At 38.4% G+C, this 22,649-nt stretch overlaps 1 protein-coding gene across 5 annotated transcripts; it reads right to left on the reverse strand.

Moving 5' to 3' along the window:
* Window positions 1–2,427: 2,427 nt before the first annotated feature.
* Window positions 2,428–12,328, reverse strand: LOC148860978 (ABC transporter B family member 4-like). 5 transcript variants are annotated; one of them, XM_088941886.1, is made up of 15 exons: window positions 12,200–12,328; window positions 11,861–11,979; window positions 11,430–11,487; window positions 10,198–10,614; window positions 9,826–9,880; window positions 9,562–9,737; window positions 9,109–9,330; window positions 8,735–8,973; window positions 8,025–8,550; window positions 6,602–6,875; window positions 5,543–6,432; window positions 4,756–5,022; window positions 4,340–4,603; window positions 3,900–4,193; window positions 2,428–3,024 (listed from the first exon to the last, which is right to left on the reverse strand). In XM_088941886.1, exons 4-15 carry the CDS (start codon window positions 10,540–10,542, stop codon window positions 2,671–2,673), a joined length of 3,906 nt encoding a protein of 1,301 aa, XP_088798012.1. In that variant the 5' UTR covers window positions 10,543–10,614; window positions 11,430–11,487; window positions 11,861–11,979; window positions 12,200–12,328; the 3' UTR covers window positions 2,428–2,670. The 5 variants fall into 5 exon arrangements, with proteins under 5 accessions (XP_088798012.1, XP_088798011.1, XP_088798013.1 ...); XM_088941885.1 differs by lacking the exon at window positions 12,200–12,328 and having other exon boundaries at window positions 11,861–12,128; XM_088941887.1 differs by lacking the exons at window positions 10,198–10,614; window positions 12,200–12,328 and having other exon boundaries at window positions 11,861–12,118.
* Window positions 12,329–22,649: the final 10,321 nt, after the last annotated feature.

Raw genomic sequence — 22,649 nt, forward strand, 5'->3', positions numbered from 1 at the left:
ACACCTTGTTCCTATATGTAGAAATACATGCCAAGTAAGTAATTACTTAACACGTTTAACATAATGTGCAGCTACCTTTTTATGAAAAAATATCATACGGGTGCTTTTACACAAACCTAAAAGCGTTCCATATGAGTCATCTCACTTTGATGGAAATACTTTACAAACGCTAACTCCACAGGGACAAAACTCCAACTCATCTTGCCACAAGAAATAATTACAACCTCTTGACTATTCATATGCAATAAAAAACAAAAAAAGCATATTATTTATATATAAACACAACTTGATTATTCAATTAAAATAATGATCAACACATTACTACTTACCTTATATGGGCATGCAAAAAAATTTCATCCATTGTTCCTGATTTGCCATGTCGAGACTCAAGAAGAATACAATCACCAACCACACCGACATAAAATCCTTATATTATGCATTGTCATAAATAGTACAATAATTCTGCAGTTATTTACTTAAAAAATCATTAAGCTAATTTATGCAATGATTTGCATAAAATATATCAATATACTATCAACATTCCATAATTGTTGTTGTAGTATTACTTTTGTGAGGGGGTTTGGAGGAGAAATAATAGGAAAGGATTGGGAAGAAAGATTTTAGGAAAGTATAACATAGATAAAGGTTTTCAATGTCACATAGTCATTCCGAACTATTAAATTTATTAATTTTGGTCGTCTTTCTTAACTTTTTGGGTTGTTGAATTCTTAAAGAGGATAGCAAAGATATTTTTAGGCTGTGTTTGGTTTGAGAGAAAATGTATGAAAAGGAAGGAAAAGTTAGGAAAACCTATACAAATACAACCTTAAGATTCAGGAGTGCACATCAGAGCCAATAGTTGGTAATTTACTCTTTGTGTTTGTATCATTTCAAGGAGCCATCACACACAAAAAGGCAAGAGGATGACACATGTGAATGGCTCAAGGCCAATCTTGAAGAGTCCTGTGTCAAATGTGAGCTCCAGCTGGTAGGATCTAACTATGAAATGCAGCACGGTGTCCCTTCTATTTCATCAGAAGCTGCTGAAGAATTGTTTAATAGTGAGTTGTCAGTGAAGGAAACTCGCTCTCAAGATCTTAGTGCAGATTGACTAAACTCAAAAAGGCTTGTGTTACAATAGAAAACTCCTTCAGCCCAGCTCATACCTTGATTCAAATACATTGTGTTGATCAAAAGGGTCTTTTATTTGACATTATGAGAACAATGAAGGATTGCAATATTCAGGTACTTGTAGTGTATTCTACTCCCGTTCATCTAATTCGTTTAAGGTTTGATGTGTAGGTTGAGAAAAGCAAGGATACAAGTGCTTCATAAACCAAACAAGTAGAACAGTAGTTCAGGTGCTCCCCCACTCAAAAAAATCCCTCATGCAATAGACCCCTTGCATGAGCACGTTCTGGGTGTGCTTGGTAGGCTAGGCGTGTTTGGGCACACAAGGCCTGAGCGGAGCTACATGGGAATTTTGCCGAGCACTTGGTGCACAAACAAGAACCCCACGTTTCTTTTCACAGAAAAAAAAAATGATCCACACTAAGTTTCAGTTGCAAAAAGGCACACATTCCAGCAGTATAAACACATAAAATACACAAAAAAATATAAAAATAAATATTTAATACAACAAAAAGGATAAAACACATTGAACACTTCAAGTCTTCAATCAAATGCAAATTGATTATGGTTGAGTACTGATCCAGGTAAGGTTTGAAAATTCACCTATACGCATTACAAAAAACTCAGGATTCGATTTGCATGTAGAAGAGCATTGTTTTCTGTTGTAACTTTCAAAGTGAAAAACACGTAGGAAACCTCTTACTTTTCAACATAGAAAACCTTTGTGGTTTCAAGTGAGGAAGACAATCCCCAATATTTTGAACATTCAGGGGCATTATGGGTATTATGAAAGAGTTTAGAGAAATGTATTAACAGTTCCTAACGGTGGCCCTATTTGTGTTATGTGGGACCAGCCAATAAGGCATATTTAAGTTGGTTTTGAAAGTTGGCGTATACATATATATATAAGTAGTTTCTCAAATATACAGGATATATAAGTTAATTAACCCTAACTTAGAATAGTGGCTTCATGTTTATTGCAACTCGGGTTGACCCGAGTTGGCAACTTAACTTTTTACATTCTTTGGGCTTGGACCTTCAGGCCGGGCCCATTGCCCATTCAAGCCCGCCCAAGTTGCATCTCTGATTTTGTACTGCTTGTACAGGAGTTCAGCCAGAGCCAGAGTCAGTAGTACTCTCTGACTACTAGGAGCTGAATGCCATTCCAAATTGAAATTTGAAAATTAATCCCCTTAAATGCAGGAGCATTATTGATATAGAGAAAAAGATCTAGGGGTAAAATAAAGCCATCGTGACATGAAAACCTTTTCCATATTTAGAAATCAGGGAGGATGGTTGTTGGCATTCAAACGCTATTCACTATTTGAAGTTCAATTTACTGTGTCTGAAAAAAACATTCAAATGCTTGGCCAAGGAGTTCCAATCGAACACTTCTAAACTAAGAAGAGATGATGAATAACCTCTGTTGGTATCAGAAGGATGGAAACAAGAATAATCAGCAAAGCAAGAGATCCATAAACAAAAAGATAAGAGCAAGCAAACCAATTACCACAATAAGAGGAGAATACATTTATCTTGCTAAGATGAAGCACTCAAATGCAGTGCTACTAAGGAAGCATAAAAACCATCCTTGATACTGATCAAGGCCTCATGATTTCCTTTCTCTACAACGACCCCATTCTTCACTACTGCAATTAGATCAGCACCTTTAATTGTGGATAACCGATGGGCTACCACAACTGTAGTGCGCTCTACCATGACTCGGTCCAATGCATCCTGCACCACTCGTTCTGACTCAGAATCGAGTGCACTTGTCGCTTCATCTAGTAGTAAAATCTTTGGTGACTTCACTATGGCACGTGCAATTGCCACCCGTTGCTTCTGTCCACCTGATAATTGGACCCCTCTCTCGCCTACCATTGTTTCATATCCCTGCAATTTTTCCCATATTGAAAATACGAGCAAAGTAAGAATTTAAAAAATGAGCAGTTGACCTGACTGGATCAATAGGCCATACTTATTAAAAAACGTTCTATAGACCATTGACCACCAAAAATAAAGTTGCCGAGGTAATTCAGCTGTCTATTAGCATTTATTTTACTGGCTGAGTTTATCTGCAAGATAGGACTCATCCAATAGTGGCCTAATGCTTGAAACATGTGGAAAAATGAGTCCCCAAACCTACATATGGGTCCTTTAGTTTGTTCAAGAACTAAGACTATACAGTATGGCATTTGGAAGTCTAAAATATTGCCACTTATGTCTGAAACTAATAAGGTAAATGGTTATCCCCCTTGGCTTGTTTGGTTAAATCTTTGCTGGCCAACTTTTATGTGAAAATTTTCTTTGATGAAGTGATTAATCTTGAATAACCATTTATAATAACCTTTTAAAACTTTCATTATAACAAGAATTCCTCTCATACCATGTTTAAAGAGAAGAAAATGCAATAGTCACCCTGATCAACAACTCCAACATGATTACCTTAATTTTCCTTCAAAGAGATTGTTCAGATAGCTCTTATCCTGATAAGACCTAATTAGATTTAGTAACCTTTGTACACCATTTTTTCCTTTTATTTTATTTCATGAGTTGATGGTTTTCGTCTCCATCAAATCAAACAAGGGACAGATCATGGTTTGACCTAATGAGAAAACTCTAGGCCTAATCATTGCTCCAGTTTTTCAAGAGAAAAGATTTTGGCTCTATGTGTGCAGCCCTATGACCTAATGAGAAAATTAGATAAGTGTTTGCAGAAATAAATAAAAAATAGATGATTTAACACAATTAGGTTATAGTGCTCCAACCTGTTGCAGTGCACTAATGAACCTGTGGGCATTTGCCAACTCTGCTGCAGCTAAAATCTCTGCCTCTGATGCATTTCCTTCCTTTCCATAGCCAATGTTAGCATTGATTGTGTCATTGAACAATACAGGTTCTTGGCTAACTAAGCCCATCTGCTGCCTCAGCCACTTCAACTGAAACTTCTGAATTTCAGTTCCATCTAAAGTAATTTGACCTGAATCAGGATCATAGAATCTCTGCAACAGGGATACTACTGTCGATTTCCCACTCCCACTTTCTCCAACCAAAGCAACTGTCTGAAAATTGAGATTTCTGAACTATTAGTTTTGTAAATAGAACTTATAAATGGTGCAAATTGATTTCAACTGTGCAGTGGCTTTGATTATGACCTCCAGTTCAAAATTATTACACATGAAACATAACATGTCAAAAGTAGTGTTACCTTGCCAGAATGAATTGCCAAGCAAAGGTCTCGGAAAATCTGAATGTCAGGCCTAGTGGGATATTTAAAGCTGACATGCTGAAACTCAATTTCTCCCTTCACACTTTCTAATGTCATACCAGACTCATCACTTGGGTCTATCTTTGACTTCCGATCAAGAATTGCAAATATTGAAGCAGTAGAAGTCTTGGCTTTACTGGCATCAGGTGTGAAAGAGCTGGATTGAGAAATTCCTATAGCTGTCATGGTAAGAGCAAAGAAGACCTGACAACGACCACAAAATTCAATTCATTGTGTTTAAATTATCCAAAATATATTAAAATATTTCATTTATTCTATCTGTGAAACATGACTTTGTGAATATCTCAAAAATATCTTCACTAAAAGAACTTGAATGAGATGACATGACTACTTACACGGAAAACCTTGGAGAATGTTGTCTTTCCATCCTCAACAAGACGAGCTCCAGCATAGAAACTGGTCGCATATACACAATATAGCAAGAAAATAGATAACCCAAAACCAACTCCACTAATTAGTCCTTGGCGCATCCCTGTCCTCAAAGGGCCTTCACATTTCTTTTTGTATAGCTGCATCACCTTCTCCTCCGCACAGAAAGAAGCAACTGTTCTTATGCTTCCAACTGCATCATTAGCCACTTGACTTGCTTCCTCATACATCATCTACACGAATTCAAATTATCATCTTAGTCAGAAAGCTAACAAACATGACATTTTTGGTTGAGGGAATATAGATTATCATAGAACTAACTTTCAGGTGTCACCAGAGTATTATTTTTTCGGTTTAAATGCTAAAAAGGTATTCAATTTTTGGGGGATAGGTAAGTGTCTAAAATCAACAATGAACAACTAACAAAAATGGAAATCTGTAAATAGTTTGGGAACATGGAATACGATCTGTGGGAAAAAAAATAAAGCTATAAGAGTGTGTATAAAATGTGTAGCCACTCAAAGACCCATAAAAGGCTCGTTAAAAAGACCATTACCCAATGTTGGTCTCTCTCTCTCTCTCTCTCTCTCTCTCTCTCTCTCTCTTCGCCCCCCAAAGTGGCCACTCTCAGACTCGAACTTCTTTTAGCAAACTCCTGGTACTGTGTATATAAACTTTATAATTATGTTTAGTCTCCCTTTTTCTTTCAAAAATGATGCATAGAATGGGCATTCATGAGTTTCAAGTATGAACCTTTGCATCTGCACTGAATCCTTCCATAAACTTCATTTCAGCCCATCCGCTAATTCCTACCAAAGGTAGCAAAACAAGGATTATAAGAGCCAATTGCCAGCTTGCTTGGAAAGCGATAGCCAACCCAGCTATTGCTGTTGCAGTGTTTTGAACAAGCAAAGCCAGTGCATCACCAACCAGTCTGCGTACAGTTGCTGCATCTGCAGAGAGTCTTGCACCAATTGCACCACTTGAGTGGGCAGGATCATCAAACCAACCAACCTCCATGTGAACTACCTTTTCAAAGCACATTGATCGAATCCGTTTTATTAACCTACAACCTGCCACGGAAAAGAAATATGTCCTTGCAGGAGCTGCCACCAACGATACTCCCCCAAGGACAACAAACATCAAAGCCCAAAACTGTGAGTCCTTCCGAAGCTTACTTGGGGGATCATAGAATGTTTTGATTATACTGGAGATTAGTATTCCAAAAACTGGAAATATTGAACCATCAATGGCAGCAGATATAACACCAAGTAGCATCACTGGGATCTCTGGCTTGTTGAGATAGGCAAGTCGGCGGAGTGGGACTTCTTGAGGCTGTTGTGATGTTGCTTCAGGCAGGCTTTCAGGTTCTCCTGTTGTGTTTTCTGGGATGTTGAGTCCGGTAGGTATGCCTAATGAGACTGTGAATGAATGGTGGCTACTGTTTCCAGCCCCAGATGATCCATGACTTGAAGAACGTGGAAAGGACATGTTTTGGGTTGAGTGCCTGCCAAAATCCGTGGTTAAGTCTGGCTTTCCCTGGTCATTTATGGTTTGCTGTTCTGACTCTTTGTTCATTTCTTGCAAGCGTATAAGTTGGTAGTATGCCCCATCATGATCCTTGAGTAGCTCTGAGTGTGAGCCTGGTTAATAGAAAAAATATTGCAACTTAGTATATATAGGTATCTTCTTTTCAGTTACATAGAAAACAAGTCAACAAACTAGTCATTAATAAGATTAAGATAGTACAGTAAATCCACTAATATGGGAGATTTACCAAGTATTTTCCAACTATTAACCCAAAATTTTTACCTTTTTCAATGATTTTTCCTTGATGAATAACAGCTATCATATCAGCATTCCTCACTGTACTCAAGCGATGGGCAACAATGACAGTAGTTCGATTGACCATCACCCTGTCGAGTGCCTCTTGCACAATCCGCTCAGATTCTGCATCAAGTGCACTTGTAGCTTCATCTAGAAGTAAAATCCGTGGGTCTTTTAAGATTGCTCTAGCTATAGCAACTCTTTGTTTCTGCCCCCCAGACAGCTGAGTTCCATGCTCACCAACCAAGGTGTCTAGACCCTAAATACAATAGATGCAAAATATATGATATGGAAGATGAGAAGCAAGATCTTTTTTCTTAAATTAGTTACCAAGATTCAAAAATGAATGAAAATTCTAGAATTCTGACCCACATACACACAACTGGATGGATATGCACATAAAAATATAAGCACAAATCTTTCATAGCTTGAGATATAAGTCATCTGCATAAACTGACCTAACTTTGTCATATAAACCCATGTTTATGCAATTAGAGTACCAAAAAATATCTACAGGAAAAGTTCCAGTTAGATTCCAAAGTCAAAAATTTCTGAGTTTTCAACATCCTCTTCCCTTTATCATAAGCCAAGCATAATCTTTGATTAATAGGAACTTGACTGAAACCATATCCCTAAAAGGCAGCCCAGTGCATGAGGCTCCTGCCAATGTGGGGTCTGGGGAGGGATAGATGTGCACAACCAATTTTTTTTAAAAGCTTCAAGAAAGAAACGTAACATACTTGTACTAGACATGATCATGACAAACTGGACAAATTTATAAGTATTTACATATACTAATAATTACATTAGTATGTAAATGCTCAACTAGGAGTAGTCTAGGACTAGAGAACCGAACCCTATTTGAATTTTGATACCAAGGGAAAGAGTTGTGAATTCTTCTACTTCAGAGAATGAGTCGAAAATTAAGTGGGAAGAAAACATTTTCAAACTCAAATCCTTTCATAAGATATGATTGTAATTCTCTGCTTTTCCAGATAAAGTTTGGTTGACTCTTCTTCAATTTTTAATCTATTACAGTAAGAGGATAGCGTACTTTTTCAAGTAATCCTGATTCATCTGAGATTTTGTTTTTTATTTTTGCATTTATAAGAGGATAACTTACATTGCACATTGTCCTAACTCAACTGAGACTGTATTAATCCTTTAATTTTTTTCAGTGTTTGATGTAAATAATAAAACAGTTTTAAGGCTGGATCTACTGGGGAATAATGTTGAAAGAGTTTGGAAAAAGTTTTAGTGCTGGCTGCCAACCTGACACAACCCTCCTTGATGTAAGACAAGCTCCCACTGGTGGAGTTTTTCTAGGGAATAATGTATAGGACAAAAACATGAAACAATACCAAAGAGCAATCAAAAGTATGTAAATCAGAAAAGAAGAAATAAGAACCTGAGGCAGTTTATCTATGAATTTTGCAGCATTAGCAAGCTCAGCTGCGGATTTGATTTCTTCCATAGTCGCATCATCTTTCCCATAGGCAATATTGTCTTTAATGCTAGAGGCAAACAGCACTGGTTCCTGGCCAACAAGTCCGATTTTCTTTCTGATCCATCTCAACTGAAACTCCTTCAGATTTATACCATCAATAAGAACTTCACCAACCTGTGGATCATAAAATCTCTCAATCAAACTGATCACTGTGGACTTTCCACTTCCACTCTGTCCAACCAAAGCTGCAGTTGTGCCACTAGGGATTGAAAGAGAGAATCCATTGAATATTTGTTCATCTGGTCTAGTTGGATAACTGAAGAAAACATTCCTTAACTCAATGTCTCCACGAATATCGTCTAATGTATGCCCATTACCATCAAAAGCATCTATGTCTGGCTTTCTATTAATTGTCTCAAACATCTTAAATGCAGCAGCTTGTCCAGCAGCAAATGCAGCCAGGCATGGAGATGTCTGACCTAGAGTCCTGAAGAATTTAGAAACAAGCAGAAGAGTTAACAAGTACATATATATCAAATTGTACTAACCAACAATGATATTAAGCATGGAGCAGACATATAGACATGTGAAAATACTGCATATTCATACAACCACAAGGATTAATTAGGGAAAAAAGGTCAGGAAAAAGGAAGAAAAAACTTGTAACTTACATTGCACCAGCCAAAACAGCAAAAATTACTATAATGACATCACCACCTGTATATCCTTTGTCAAGTATCAGCTTTCCCCCATACCATATAGCAAGAGCATAACTGCAGAACATTATAAACATAAACACACCAAAACCTATCCCAGCAGCTAAACTTTCATGAATGCCAGAGTTGTAAGCACTCAATAAAGACTTGTTGTACTTCATTATAGCTTGCTTCTCTCCAGTAAATGATGCAACCTATAAAGGAACAGTATCTTTCAAGTTTCATCCTACCAAAGAAAAATCCAAAATATAACACATACAGAAACTAAACTCTAACGAAAGTAGATAAAGCATAGGCATATGTTTTGTAGTTTTGGTAAGGTTACATACAGTCCTGATAGAGCCAACTGTCTGCTCTACTACAATCGATGCTTCAGAGTAAGCATTTTGTCCACGGGATGCCATCTTAGATATAACACTGGACATCATTGCACCAGAGATCACAACAGCAGGAAGAGAGGACAACATGACAAGGGTGAGGAGCCACCCTTTAATGAAAGCCACTATAAAGCCTCCAATGAATGTTGATGTCATCTGTATAAATTTTCCAACCTGGAAAAGAAGGATCAAATCAAAAACCACTCTCCCAAACATGCAGATTTTAAATGATGTGCTCATTACACAATATATCCAAAGAGCAGGATTGGAGAATTTGCAAATTGGAGCAAAATGTGTCCTTCATCCCATTTATGCCTCAATTTAAACAGTGCCTAATCCTTTGTGTGAAGCATGAATTAAGCCAATGATGATGGTTGATGTGTTTGAAGTGGTAGAAGCAGGTACCTTCTCGCCCATGGCATCTTGAATGAAGACAGTATCACCTGACATCCTTCCAACAACTTCTCCAGTGTTTGTTTCCTTATCAAAGAAACCTATATCTTGGCTTAATATAGTTTTCAAGTATAGGTTCCTTATCCGTGCTGCCTGTCTCTCCCCTGTGACCATCCAACAAGCCACCTCTGACAGAAAACAAACAGAGAATTCCAAGTGACCAATTGTCAAACTATTTGCCCATTAACAGTGAACTTCTGTAGTGACATAACTTACGTAAGAATGATGCAACACCACTCCCCACTGCCAAATAAACAAATTTCAATGATACCTGAAGATGTGACAGGAAATTACAACTGGTTAAGCTTGTTTCTAGTTTGACATTTCCACCAACTGCAAGACAAAGTACAAAGGTTTTGCTAACTATATATAAATAATTCAGACACTGAGCAAAAGGGATATAATCATATAATACAGATGGACTTAAGAATCTTTATGCCATGAAAGTTACTATACTACCCAAGATCTAATTTCCGGTTTCATAGTTTCCACCTCTTCACTTACAAATTTTAAAATGAAGATGCATTAAAGACCTTGTTTGTATTAACGTGTAATAGGAATCAATAAGCATATGTTGCCAATATAGACCTTGGAAACTACATCGACTATATGATTGTTTGTATTTTCTCCAAAAGAATCAACCATTTCCCCTAAAATCGCAGCCATAAGAGGCAAGGAGGCCCCATTTCCAATAGCTCCAATGCTACCAATGATCATCAATACAACATCCTTGGAGTCTGCAAAAGAGAAGAGCTTGTAATAGGGAACGGTGTTAGTGGCCTCATCTCTTCCTTTGCTCTTTTCCAAATCATGGTGGCTATTGGTCTTTCCTTGGCCTGTTTTTTCATTTGTCTCTGTTACAGGTGAATGGTTCGTTGATGCAGTGGCCTGGTTGGAGTTTATATTACCATTCAGGCTGTTTTTCTCTTCCATGTTTCCAGCTTCTAAGATTTTCTATGCTATTATTTGTCACAAAAGTTGATCAACTTTGAGTTAAAAGCAGAGCTGCAAGACAATAAGAATAAGAAGCAATGAAGTGAATGACCCTTTCTTGTTGAAATGTAAATAATTGAAAAAGAAAAGGCAATGTTTCGTCAAAGCTATTCATTCTCCATTTGGATTTAACTGATTATTTTCCTATTTACTTATATCAACATCAATACTACTGAAAGCAGAAGAATAAGGAAATGAAAAGAAAAGAAAACGAAAAAGAAAGAGATACCTGTTTCTACTCGGACTCCAGTAAACTGATTATCACTTTTAAAGTAAAACATAAAATCCGGCAATCAGGAACAGGAGATAAAATCACAAAATTTCTAACCCACATAAACAGAACAAGGAAAATTATTTGGATATCAAAAGTTTCATTAACTGTGACGCAAATCAAGGGAAGAGAGAATAAAAAGAAAAAAGATTGAACCAAGGATCTTTTCAACACAAATAAAGTAGTTGCTGAGACGCATATTAAAAAACAAATATATATAATAAGAAAAATGGCTATTGAGAAAGACCAAAAAGATTGAACACTTATGCTGCATTTGGCATTACTCGTTTTTTTAAGGACTTATCTCCTTTTTTCAGTTAAAATGCTCCCATGAACACTGAGTCTTTAACAGCAAAAAAGAGATAAGTCCTTAAAATAAGGAATGCCAAATGCAGCCATAATATTTTCAGATTAGAAATGAATTCCTGCAACTTCGACCAAAACAAAGTAAGAAAAGATGATAACCCATGAGTAAAACATAAAGAAAGAAAATTAGTGAAAGAGGAACAATAGAAACTACCCGAGTTTGACAATCCAGAACAAGAAATGTACTCACCTGAAGATCAAAAAGGTTCAGAGGATGTTGTGCACTACCCAAATCCGCAAGTGTAACTCTACAAGCATTGTTAGTCAAAGGATCAGTTCCTAGCATAAGGCAATTCTTGTTGGTTTTTTACTTCATTATCGATTTTTCACTCTCTAATTGTTTACTTGGTTACGAAGTTTCAGAAGATTTCAAGTAAGAAAAAGCGGTGGAAACTGTGGAATAGCATCGTTCATGACCAATGGTGGATTGGTGGCAGAACCTTCCGAACATTGACCAAATTAATTTTCCCGTTACGTTGAATAATGAATGGTATTATATCATGTTCTTGCTTATTAGTAGCAAGTGACTGTGGAGAAGAAGATGCTATTACTATCCATATTTTCAATGAGATTGTGATTATGCCAAACAGGTCTGCCTAGCATTAGAACCGAAGCACTTACCTGGTGACACAGCTCCGATTGGTTGAAGAGTTCTATCAGAGAATGCCAATTTTGGCCTTGAAAATACTGAGCCAGAGCCTAATCTATAGCAGATGCAATTGAGTGCCTGTTTGATTTCACTTCAAACAAGTAAAATTTGTTTATAAGTAGTTAATAAAAGTGTTGAGACAATACATTAACTGGAAAATAACCATATTCTTTTCTGAACTAGATTATGAGAATCGACTATTCTATTTTGATTCCAAAGATTTTAATTCTAATTTTAACTGTAAACGGACCCTCATATCCGCAATCAATAAATTCATATTCACAGCACAGATACATTAACGCACGACCTACCAGCCCACGTGAAAAATGACCCGATAATATTAAAATTCACATCCCAACCGTGTATTGGGCTCATTTCCCCATGGCAACTGCGGAAGATTTTCCTAGACGGTTCGAATGTGCTATGGGGCGCCCTCTATCGCCCATCAACTCTCTAGCCCAAATTACCACGTGAAGTGCGCAAATTGAATCCGGATGACAACAAAATACCTTCCTTACACCTTATCTGTTATGCATCTCACTTTTTTTATGGTGACGTCATTTGCTGTGTCAAATGACCTTGGATGTCTTGCCAACAACGATAATAATTGAGTGTGTGAGGTACATTAAGCACTACCATACCTGTTATATCATCCGATCGTCAGACTCATACTACCTGAAAACGGAATCATTTTGGCCATTAGTTTTCGGTTCAATAGTTTGGCTGTTCGGTTCCAAAGGATGGCCCATTTTGACAACAAAAATTAAAAAAAAAAAAATGACCAAAAACCATTAAATAGGTCAATGATTTGACTGTCTGGGCCAATGGGTCGTTGACTGATTCAACGATTTTTGGCTAAGGACCAAGATTAGGATAAAATGGAACTGATTGCCTGGGTGGTTCCTAATTAAAATATAAAAAACGACCAAAAATCATTTTACGGGTCAACAGGTTGATGAATCGATCGCTCAGATCAATGAATCATTGACTAATTCATCAATCCATTGACCCGTAAAATGATTTTTGGTTGTTTTTTATTTTTTTAATTGGGAACCACCCAGGCAATCGATTCCATTTTATCCTAATCTTGGTCCCTGCCAAAAATCGTTGAATCAGTCAACGACCCATTGACCCAGGCGATCAAACCATTGACCCATTTAATGGTTTTTGGTCATTTTTTTTTTATTTTTTAAATTTTTTTTGTCAAAATGGGCCATCCATTGGAACCGAACAGCCAAACCATTGAACCGAAAACCAATGGCCAAAACGATTCCGTTTTCAGGTAGTATGAGTCACACGCTCGAATGACATAACACGTATGGTACTGCTTAATGGACCTCACACACTCAATTATTTGCTTGTAATTTTTATTATCAAAATGGGTTGTTCGTTTGTTTTTATTTTTTTAATTGGGAACCATCCAGGAAACCAGTTCCGTTTTACCCCAATCCCGGTCCTTGGCCAAAAACCATTGAATCGGTCAACAACCCATTGACCCAAGTGGTCGAACCATCAACCCATTGACCCGTTCAATGGTTTTTGGCCATTTTTTTTATTTTTTAATTTTTGTTGTCAAAAGGGGCCATCCGTTCAAACTGGACGATCGAACCATCGACCCGAAACCGGTGACCAAAACGGTTCCATTTTCAAGTCGTATGAGTCACATGCTTGAATGACATAACATCATGGTTTTTAAAACCGACCCGGAGACTGAACCGGTCTGAGATCTGGTTACCAGTTCGAACGGTTTAATATCTAGTTATTAACAATATTTATAATAACTATTATATATTTATATAATTAGATAATTATATATATCTAATTATCTAACAATATTTATATAATTAATAGGAAATGGGTTGCTCTCACGTGGGAATCTACTTGCATGAGTAGATTCCATTTACCCGGGCGATCGAACCATTGACCCGTTCAATGGTTTTTGGTTGTTTTTTATCTTTTTTAATTTTTGTTGTCATAACGGGTCATCCTTTCGAACCGAATAGTCAAACCATCGAACCGAAAACCAATGGCTAGAACGATTCCGTTTTCAGGCCGTATGAGTCACACACTCGAATGACATAACGCGTATGGTACTGCTTAATGGACCTCACACACTCAATTTTTTGCTTGTAATTTTTGTTGTTAGAGCGGGTCGTCTGTCTTTTTATTTTTTTTAATTGGGAACCGTCCAGGCAATCAGTTCCATTTTACCCCAATCCCAGTTCCTGGCCAAAAACCGTTGAATCGGTCAACGACCCATTAACCAAAGTGGTCGAACCAACAACCCATTGACTAGTTGAATGGTTTTTGGCCATTTTTTATTTTTTTAATTTTTGTTGTCACAACAGGCAGTCCGTTTGATCTGGACAGTCAAATCGTTGAGCCGAAAACTAGTGGCGAGAATGGTTTCATTTTTGGGTCGTATGAGTCACATGCTCAAATGACATAACATCATTGTTTTTAAAACTGACCCAGAGACCGAACCGGTCTAGGGTCCAATTACTAGTTTGAACGGTTTGATATCTAGTTATTAACAATATTTTTAATAACTATTACATATTTATATAATTAGATAATTATATATATATATATATATATATCTAATTATCTAACAATATTTATATAATTAATAGGAATTGGATTGCTCTTACGTGGGAATCTACTCGTATAAGTTCCAAAGACTCCCTATGAGCTTTGGACCAGTAAGAAACCAAGTGTGAGACACTTGAAGATTTGGGGTTGTCCGGCACATGTTAAAAGAATGAGTGTTGACAAATTGGAATCCAAAACTAGCCATTGCCTATTCATAGGCTACCCCAAAGGCTCTGTGGGTTACTTATTCTATGACCCAGGAGAACATAAGGTGTTCTATAGTCGAAATGCCCATTTCTTGGAAGATGATTACATCCTAAACAATCATCATTAAGAAGTTGTTCTTAATGTGCACTCATCCTGACATCTCTCAGGCAATGAGTGTGGTAAGCATATTCTAGTCAAACCCAGGGCAGGAGCATTGGACTGCTGTGAAAAACATATTAAAGTACCTTCTAAGGACAAAAGACTTGTGTCTAGTATTCGATGAAAGTTCACTATAGATCCAGGGGTAAACTAATGCTGACTTCCATTCAGATCCAGATGATAGAAAGTCTACATCTAGATACATTTTCACGATAGGATCATGTGCGTATGCATGAAGAAGTTCATTCACGAATTGGGAGTAGTTCCATCTAGCAACACATCACCCATTCCATTGTTGTGTGACAACACTAGAGCCATTGCTCAGGCTAAGGAGCCACGAGCCCACTCGAAATCGAAGCACATCGAGAGGAAGTACCATGTACTGCGGGAGATAATTGGAAGAGGGGACATCTTAATTCAGAAGGTAGCATCAGTAGAAAATGTAGCAGACCCATTGACTAAGCCACTAACACAGAAAGTGTTTGAGAAACACGTGGAAAGCATGAGACTCCGGCTTATACCAGATTGGACCTAAGTGCAAGTGGGAGTTGTTAGACACTGTATGCCCTTAGCTCCAATCAGAATGATGTACATTATGACATTTAATGTAAATGAATAAAGTACATATTAGATTCATGTTATTATGGTGTGTTTTTATGTAATGCCCTTAAACTGGACACATATGTGACTCATATTAGTTTAGAATCTTCACAGCCATTGGATAGATCTAGGGAGATTTGTCCTGCCAAGGCTGACATTGATGTGCCGCCAAGTTGGTTGGGGTGGCTTGTCTCAGCTGCCAGGGTGAGACCTGAAGTACATGCAGTGTGGGTTTTCTTGAAACCCCGAATCGGACCAGAATTCCAATATTGCCCTGGACCTTGGAGATAAATGGGCAAAACTGAAATGTTACACCTGACCCCTAGACTCGATTATGATACTACACTAGGTGTCGGATTGGGTTGTCTTTGATATGTCAATCAGTGAGATCCTTAGAAGGGGTCAAAACCTAGGTATGTTGAGGCAGTCCAAGAATTCATCTGAGTGGGTGATCATAGTGACAGGATCAGCCCCTTTGTCGGACAAAGTGAATGATCGGGGATGCCTTCTCTCTGATAGAAACCTAAACTGTCAGCAGTCGATTTCAACCGTTGAAATTTATTTTGGCAAAATATATTTATATAGAGATATAATATATATGTATATATATATATATATATATATATATATTATGGTTTCAAAATGTTTGCAAAAGGTTTTAAATCTCATGATCCATGTGAGTAGAGACTGCAGCACTGTACATTGAAGCCAAGGGAGAGGTACTCTCTTGTCGGGCAATGTTAGATCATTATGAGCTGAGAGGTTAAGTGTAAAACCATTGAGGGTAATACTTGATGGGATAATCTTGCTTCTGCCCACAGTCCTTAGGTTTTTATAAGGTGGCTTGACCCAATGACCATTTAGTGTAAATGTTGGACCCATTAAGAGCTCATGGTGATGGACTCAGGGGTTCACTGCCTCCTACAGTGAATTCAGCCAGGCCTTGTAACAGAGGCTAGGCTGAACCCATGTGGCTAATGTGTAGATCAATGTTTGGGTCCCACGCCATACAAAGATATCCAACTGGACAGCAGTTTGGAGGGTAAATGAGCAGATTGACTTAATGGGCCTAAAGCCCAATTCGAACTGGCCTAAAGCCCAATTCCAAATAAAGATTTGGATCAGGAAACTCGTACTTAGATTAGGAGGGCTGATCTTTATCTACAAATAAGATAAGGGATTATCATTATCGCTTAAAGAGATTCTAGATCCTAATACAAGATTTGAATTAGGAAACTCCTAATGGGATTAGGAGAACCTCTCTTTAAGGTTATAAATAGGAGAGCAGGGCGAACCCTCAGTACACAATAGAAATCATCTAACTGACTGCTAATTTCCAGATAGAGACAACACTGTTTGACTGCACTGTCTCCTTCTCCCCTACTCTTACCACCATACCAGTTCGATCTCCACCTGTGGGAGCGATCAAGAAGGGTTCTTGATATTACCTTTTGGTAGAAAAGGTAATTTGAAGTCAAGCTCACTAGCCCTCTATCAGATTCTTGTTGAAGAATTTGGTTCTTGCTAAAGAACCATCCAGCTAATTCTGTTTTGTCCTGCACCGTGTCATCTTCAGTGGAAACAGTCTTTGGGTCTTTCCTTGGGCGTGAACACCTTCATTGGAGGCTATTACTACTTTGTATCAGGTATATCCCTCCACTCTCTTTTTTGTTTCAGATCTAGTCTGGTTTGGGTTCAAGATTGATCCTTTAAAATGTTGTTTTCTAAAATAGGGAATGTGATTCCCACATGGGAGAGAGATAAATTTTTGAAATTTCGCCCAACCTTCCTGTAGAGATCGGCCATCCATATGATGGATCTCTCATCTCTTCAGCTTGTTCACATGGAGGAGAAGAAGACATTTCGCAAATACAAGATCTGTGATTTGCAGATATTAAATGCGCTACTAGCAATTAACATTTGTTTTGTAGGTTTGTAAATTGTCTAAGAACATCACACTACAACCCTCTGATTTATTTTCATGTTGATCTTGATTGTCTTTTTCGGCTGTAATTAGTTTTCAGATCATGTTCTTAAAATTGCATATTGCTTTGGACACCAAACCCTAGGCCGAAATTGACCTAGGTTTAGTCCAATCTAGTTGGACCGAACCCATGGTTCGATGGGGTTAGTTTTCTGACCCAAATTCGATTATTGGCCAAGGGTTTAATGGCCCATCACAAGAAGAACCTTGAAAAATGCAGTTTTTCTAAACTAGGGAATACGATTCCCGGATGGGAGAAATAAATTTTTTGAAATTTTGCCCAGCCACCCTGCATGGTTCAGCCATCTGTTTGGTGGATCTCCCATCCCTTCAGTCTGCACCCCCCGAAGTGTTAGACAGTGTATGCCCTTAGCTCTAATCAGATTGATGTACATTATGACATTTCTTGTAAATGAATAAAGTACATATTTGATTCATGTTATAGTGGTGTGTTTCTGTGTAATACCCTTAAGCTAGACACTTATGAGACTCGTGTTAGTTTAGAATGTTCACAGCCGTTGGATAAGTCTAGGGAGATTTATCCTACTAAGGCTGACACTGATGTGCCACTAAGTGTTGGGGTGGCCTGTCTCAGTTGCTAGGGTGAGACCCAGGGTACATGCAATGTAGGTTTACTTAAAACCCTGAAACAGACCAGATTTCTAGTATTGCCCTGGGCCTTGGTGATTAGTGGACAAAACTGGAAAGTTCCACCTGACCCTTAGACTCGATTATGATACTACACTAAGTGTCAAATTAGGCTGTCTTTGATATGCCATTTAGTGAGATCCTTAGTGGGGGGTCAAAACCTAGTATGTTGGGACAGTTCGAGAATTCATCTGAGTGGGTGATCATAGTGACAAGATCAACCCCTTTGTCGGACAAAGGTAATGATCGAGGATGCACTCTCTCTGATGAAAACCAAGATTGTCGGCAGCCGATTTCAATCGTTGAAATTTGTTTTGCAAAATACATTTATATATGGATATGCATATATATATTATGGTTTCAAAGTTTTTGCAAAAGGTCTTAAGATCCATGTGAGTAGAGAGTGCAACACTGTTCCTTGCAGCCGAGGGAGAGGTCCTCTCTTGTGGGGCATTGTTTGATCATTATGGGTTGAGAGGTTAAGTGTAAGACTGTTGAGGGTAACACCTGATGGGCTAATCTGTTAGATAGTTTTGTATGCCCTTAGCTCCAATCAGTTTTGATGTAATTTTGACATTTAGTGTAAATGAATAAAGTGCATGTTTGATTCATGTTATGTGGTATGTTTCTGTGTAAGACCCATAAACTGGACACTTAATGAGACTCGTGTTAGTTTAGAATGTTCACAGTCGTTGGATAAGTCTGGGGAGATTTATCCTACCAAGGCTGACAGTGGTGTGTTGCCAAATGTTGGGGTGGCCTGTCTCAGCCGCCAGGGTGAGACCCAAGGCACATGCAGTGTAGGATTAGTTGAATCTTTGAACCGGACCAGATTTCTAGTGTTACCTTGGACCTTGGAGATTGATGGACAAAACTGGAAAGTTACACCTAACCCCTAGACTCGATTATGATACTGCACTAGGTGTCGGATTGGGCTGTCTTTGATATGCCAATCAGTGTGATCCTTAGCGGTGGTCAAAACCTAGGTATGTTGGGACAGTTTGAGAATTCATCTGAGTGGGTGATCATAGTGACAGGATCAGCCCCTTTGTCGGACAAAGGTAATGATCGGGGATGCACTCTCTCTTATGGAAACCAAACTGCCAGCAATTGATTTCAATTGTTGGAATTTTGTTTTGCAAAATTTATATATAAGATATATAGATATGTATGGTTTCAAAATGTTTGCAAATGGTTTTAATTCCCGGGATCCATGTGAGCAAAGAGTGTAGCACTGTTCCTTGTAGCCGAGGGAGAAGTCATCTCTTGTTGGGCAGTGTTTGATCATTATGGGCTGAGAGGTTGAGTGTAAGACCATTTAGGGTTATACCTGATGGGCTAATCTTGCATCTACCCACAGTCCCTGGGTTTTTATAAGATGGTTTGGCCCAGGGACCACTTAGTGTAAGTGTTGGGCCCATAGAGTTCGTGTGATGGGCTCAAGGGGTTCACTGGGCTCTCCAGTGAATTCGGATAGGCCTTGTAACAAATGTTGGGTCGAACCCATGTGACTGATGTGTAGATCAATGCTTGGGTCCCACGCCATACAAAGAAGCCCAATTGGCAGCAAATTGGAAACTTGTTGAGCACTTAATACATATTGGGCCTAAAGCCCATTTTGAACTGGGCTGATTTGATCAGTCATTTAAAGGGGTGGATCTAAGATTAGGTCAAGCCAAAAGGATTGGGTCTTAACCCTATCCACTCATGGAGACCAAATTCAAATTAGGATTTGAATGTGGTAACCTCATGATAAGATCAGGAGTGGGCTGATATAATCTACAGATAGAATTAAGAAGACTCCCTATCCAAATACAGATTTGGATTAGGATAACTCCTAATGGGATTAGGTGATTTCTTAAACAAGAATTCGAACCCTAGGGATTTTGCAAAAAACTTTGCATCTTTGAGATAGGATCTCAGAAACCCTAGAGAAGGAAAAAACAGTTCACCATCTTCTTCTCTAGCCTTCTCCTCCAGCAGCCGCCGCCATCAACTATAGTTCGAGTTTTCTATGAAGGAAGATCAAGAAAAGTTCTTGATTTTGTGTGCTCTCTATTTCCATCGAGTTCTTCAGAAGAACCTGGTTCATGGGAGGAACATTGCTGGTTCTGCTCCATCAACGTTGTGTCATCTTCAGTGGAAGTAGTTCTTGGTATCTTCTTTGGGCGTGAACACCAACGTTGGGAGTTATTGCTTCTCCAGATCAGGTATATCCCTTCCCTCTCTTGTGATTCAGATCTGGTTTAGTTTTGGTTCAAGTTAGATCCTTGAATACTATATTCTAAATTCAGGGAATATGATTCCCAGTTGGAAGAATGGAAAGAAATTTTTGAAATTTGCCCACCCATTCCGCAACTCTTTTGGCGTCCATATGATGGATCTTACCATTTTTTCATAATCTTGCATCTGCCCACAGTCCCTGGGTTTTTATAAGGTGGCTTGGCCCAGGGACCACTTAGTGTAAGTGTTGGGCCCATTAGGAGTCCACGTGATGGGCTTGAAGGGGTTCACTGTTTTTTCAGTGAATTCAGCCAGACCTTGTAACAGAGGCTGGGTTGAACCCATGTGGCTGATGTGTAGAGATCAATGTTTGGGTCCCACACCATACAAGGAAGCCCAATTGGGCAGCAGTTTGGAAGGTTAATGAGCACACAGACTTATTGGGCCTAAAGCCCATTTCGAACTGGTTTAGCTAGACTAATTAAAGAGGGGTAGATCTGGGATTGGATTAGTAGATAGGATAGGGTATTACCCTATCCACTCAAAGAGTCTAGATCTTAATACAGATTTGGATCAAGAAACCTCCTAATGAGATTAGGAGAGAGCTGATCTAATCTGTAGATAAGATAAGGTTTTATCATTATCTCTTAAAGAGAACTCCTTATCAAAATACAAATTTGGATTAGGAAACTCCTAATGAGATTAGGAGCTCCCTTTAAGCTTATAAAAGGAAGAGGGGGCGAACCATTCAGCCCATCCCAAATTACAGAGATCAGATCTCAGTTTACATAGAAAGAAGATAGCACTAATGTGACTGTGCCATCTTCTCCCTGCATTCTCCTCCAGTTGCCGCCATAGCCAGTTCGATCTCCATTGTTGTAGGAGCGATCAAGAAGCATTCTTGATATCAGTTTTTTGTGAAAAACTGATTGGAGGTCGTGCTCACCTACCCTCCAGCAAATTCTTGGTGAAGGATTCGGGGTTTTGGAAGAACACTGTTAATTCTGCTCCACCCTGCATTATGTCATCTTTAGTGGGAGCAGCCTTTGGATCCTTCTTTGGGTGTGAACACCTCCATTGGAAGATAATATTTCTTCGTATCAGGTATATCCCTCTCCTACTATTTTGGTTCAGACCTGGTTTGGTTCTTGGTTCAAGATTGATCCTTGAAAAATGTAGTTTTTCTAAAACAGGGAATGTGATTCCCAGATGGGAGAGAGAGAAATTTTTGAAATTTCGCCCTACCTTCCTGCAGGGTTTGGCCATCCATATGATGGATCTCTCATCCCTTCAGTGGTATCAGAGCCATGGTTCAAATCTTGAACCACAATTGACTAGATCTGAACCTGCGCAAATGGACAGAAGGCGTTCTACCCGATTTGCACAGATTAGGGTTTTTCTGGGAAATCGGTTCCCAATTAAAGGGCGAATGATCTGAAATTAATTTTTATAAATTTGGAATTTATTTAGAACTGCTCTTTATTTATGGGTTATTCGTACAAATGGAGATCAAAATCATGATTAGCGCAGGAAATCTATGATTTCGCAGTTACTATTCATTCTGGTCTGTATATTTCTTTTTTAATTTTAGACTGAATGTATAGGTATTCGATCTGATGTAATATTAATAGAAAAAATAGGATTTTCTATTTTATTTCATTCATAATTGGAGTTGGTGGTGCAAAGGAGGAGATTTCGCAGATATGAAAATCGCTATCTACGATTTGTAGTTTATGAAACTGCAAACTGAGATCTAACATTTGTTTTGCAGATTGGAGTTGTGCGAACAGCCCTGTGACTGATTCTTGTTTTTTTTAATCAGTAATTTTAATTTCAGACCATTTATTGAATTAAATCTTTAATTAAAAATCAAACCCTAGACCCATTCGAACCAGATTGGTCCAAACTGGTTGGACCGAATCTGTGGTTCGATGGAGGCTGATTGCCAGCCCTAATTTCCCACTTTTCAATCAAGGAATTGATGGTTAATTATGAGATTTAATTCGTCCCCCCACCTATAAGGCCCAGTTTTAAGGTGTTAAAACTACAAAAGCCCACTATATGCAAGAAAGTTATATGAACCGAACTGCTAACTGCTATTCCGCCCATATACCTAGATAATATTAATAAGTAATATTGTGGATTAAAATGGGCTTTAAAATGGGCTTTACAGATATTAATTGATTGGATCAATTCTATCCCTGCATGTGATGTATGGATGTGTGATGTGCTACGTTCATGGGCCATAAGTGCTTGGTCCATGCAGATATGATAGTGGCTCTTGCGCACACCATGACTGAATGCACACCATTGCCATGGTGTCCCTAAAGATCATTGGATGATCTCCC

Source organism: Nelumbo lutea, chromosome 4, assembly GCF_056320005.1.
Source record: "Nelumbo lutea isolate HS-2025 chromosome 4, American lotus-T2T, whole genome shotgun sequence".
NCBI classification, from domain to species: Eukaryota; Viridiplantae; Streptophyta; class Magnoliopsida; order Proteales; family Nelumbonaceae; genus Nelumbo; species Nelumbo lutea.

Excerpts from the sequence above, each read along its gene's own strand:
- LOC148860978 (XM_088941886.1), bottom strand. The coding sequence starts at position 10,542 with ATGGAAGAGAAAAACAGCCTGAATGGTAATATAAACTCCAACCAGGCC. Across the intron at positions 9,331-9,561 it reads AAGATGCCATGGGCGAGAAG|GTTGGAAAATTTATACAGAT; the intron begins GTACCTGCTTCT and ends CTTCTTTTCCAG. Across the intron at positions 4,604-4,755 it reads CATTCTCCAAGGTTTTCCGT|GTCTTCTTTGCTCTTACCAT; the intron begins GTAAGTAGTCAT and ends GGTCGTTGTCAG.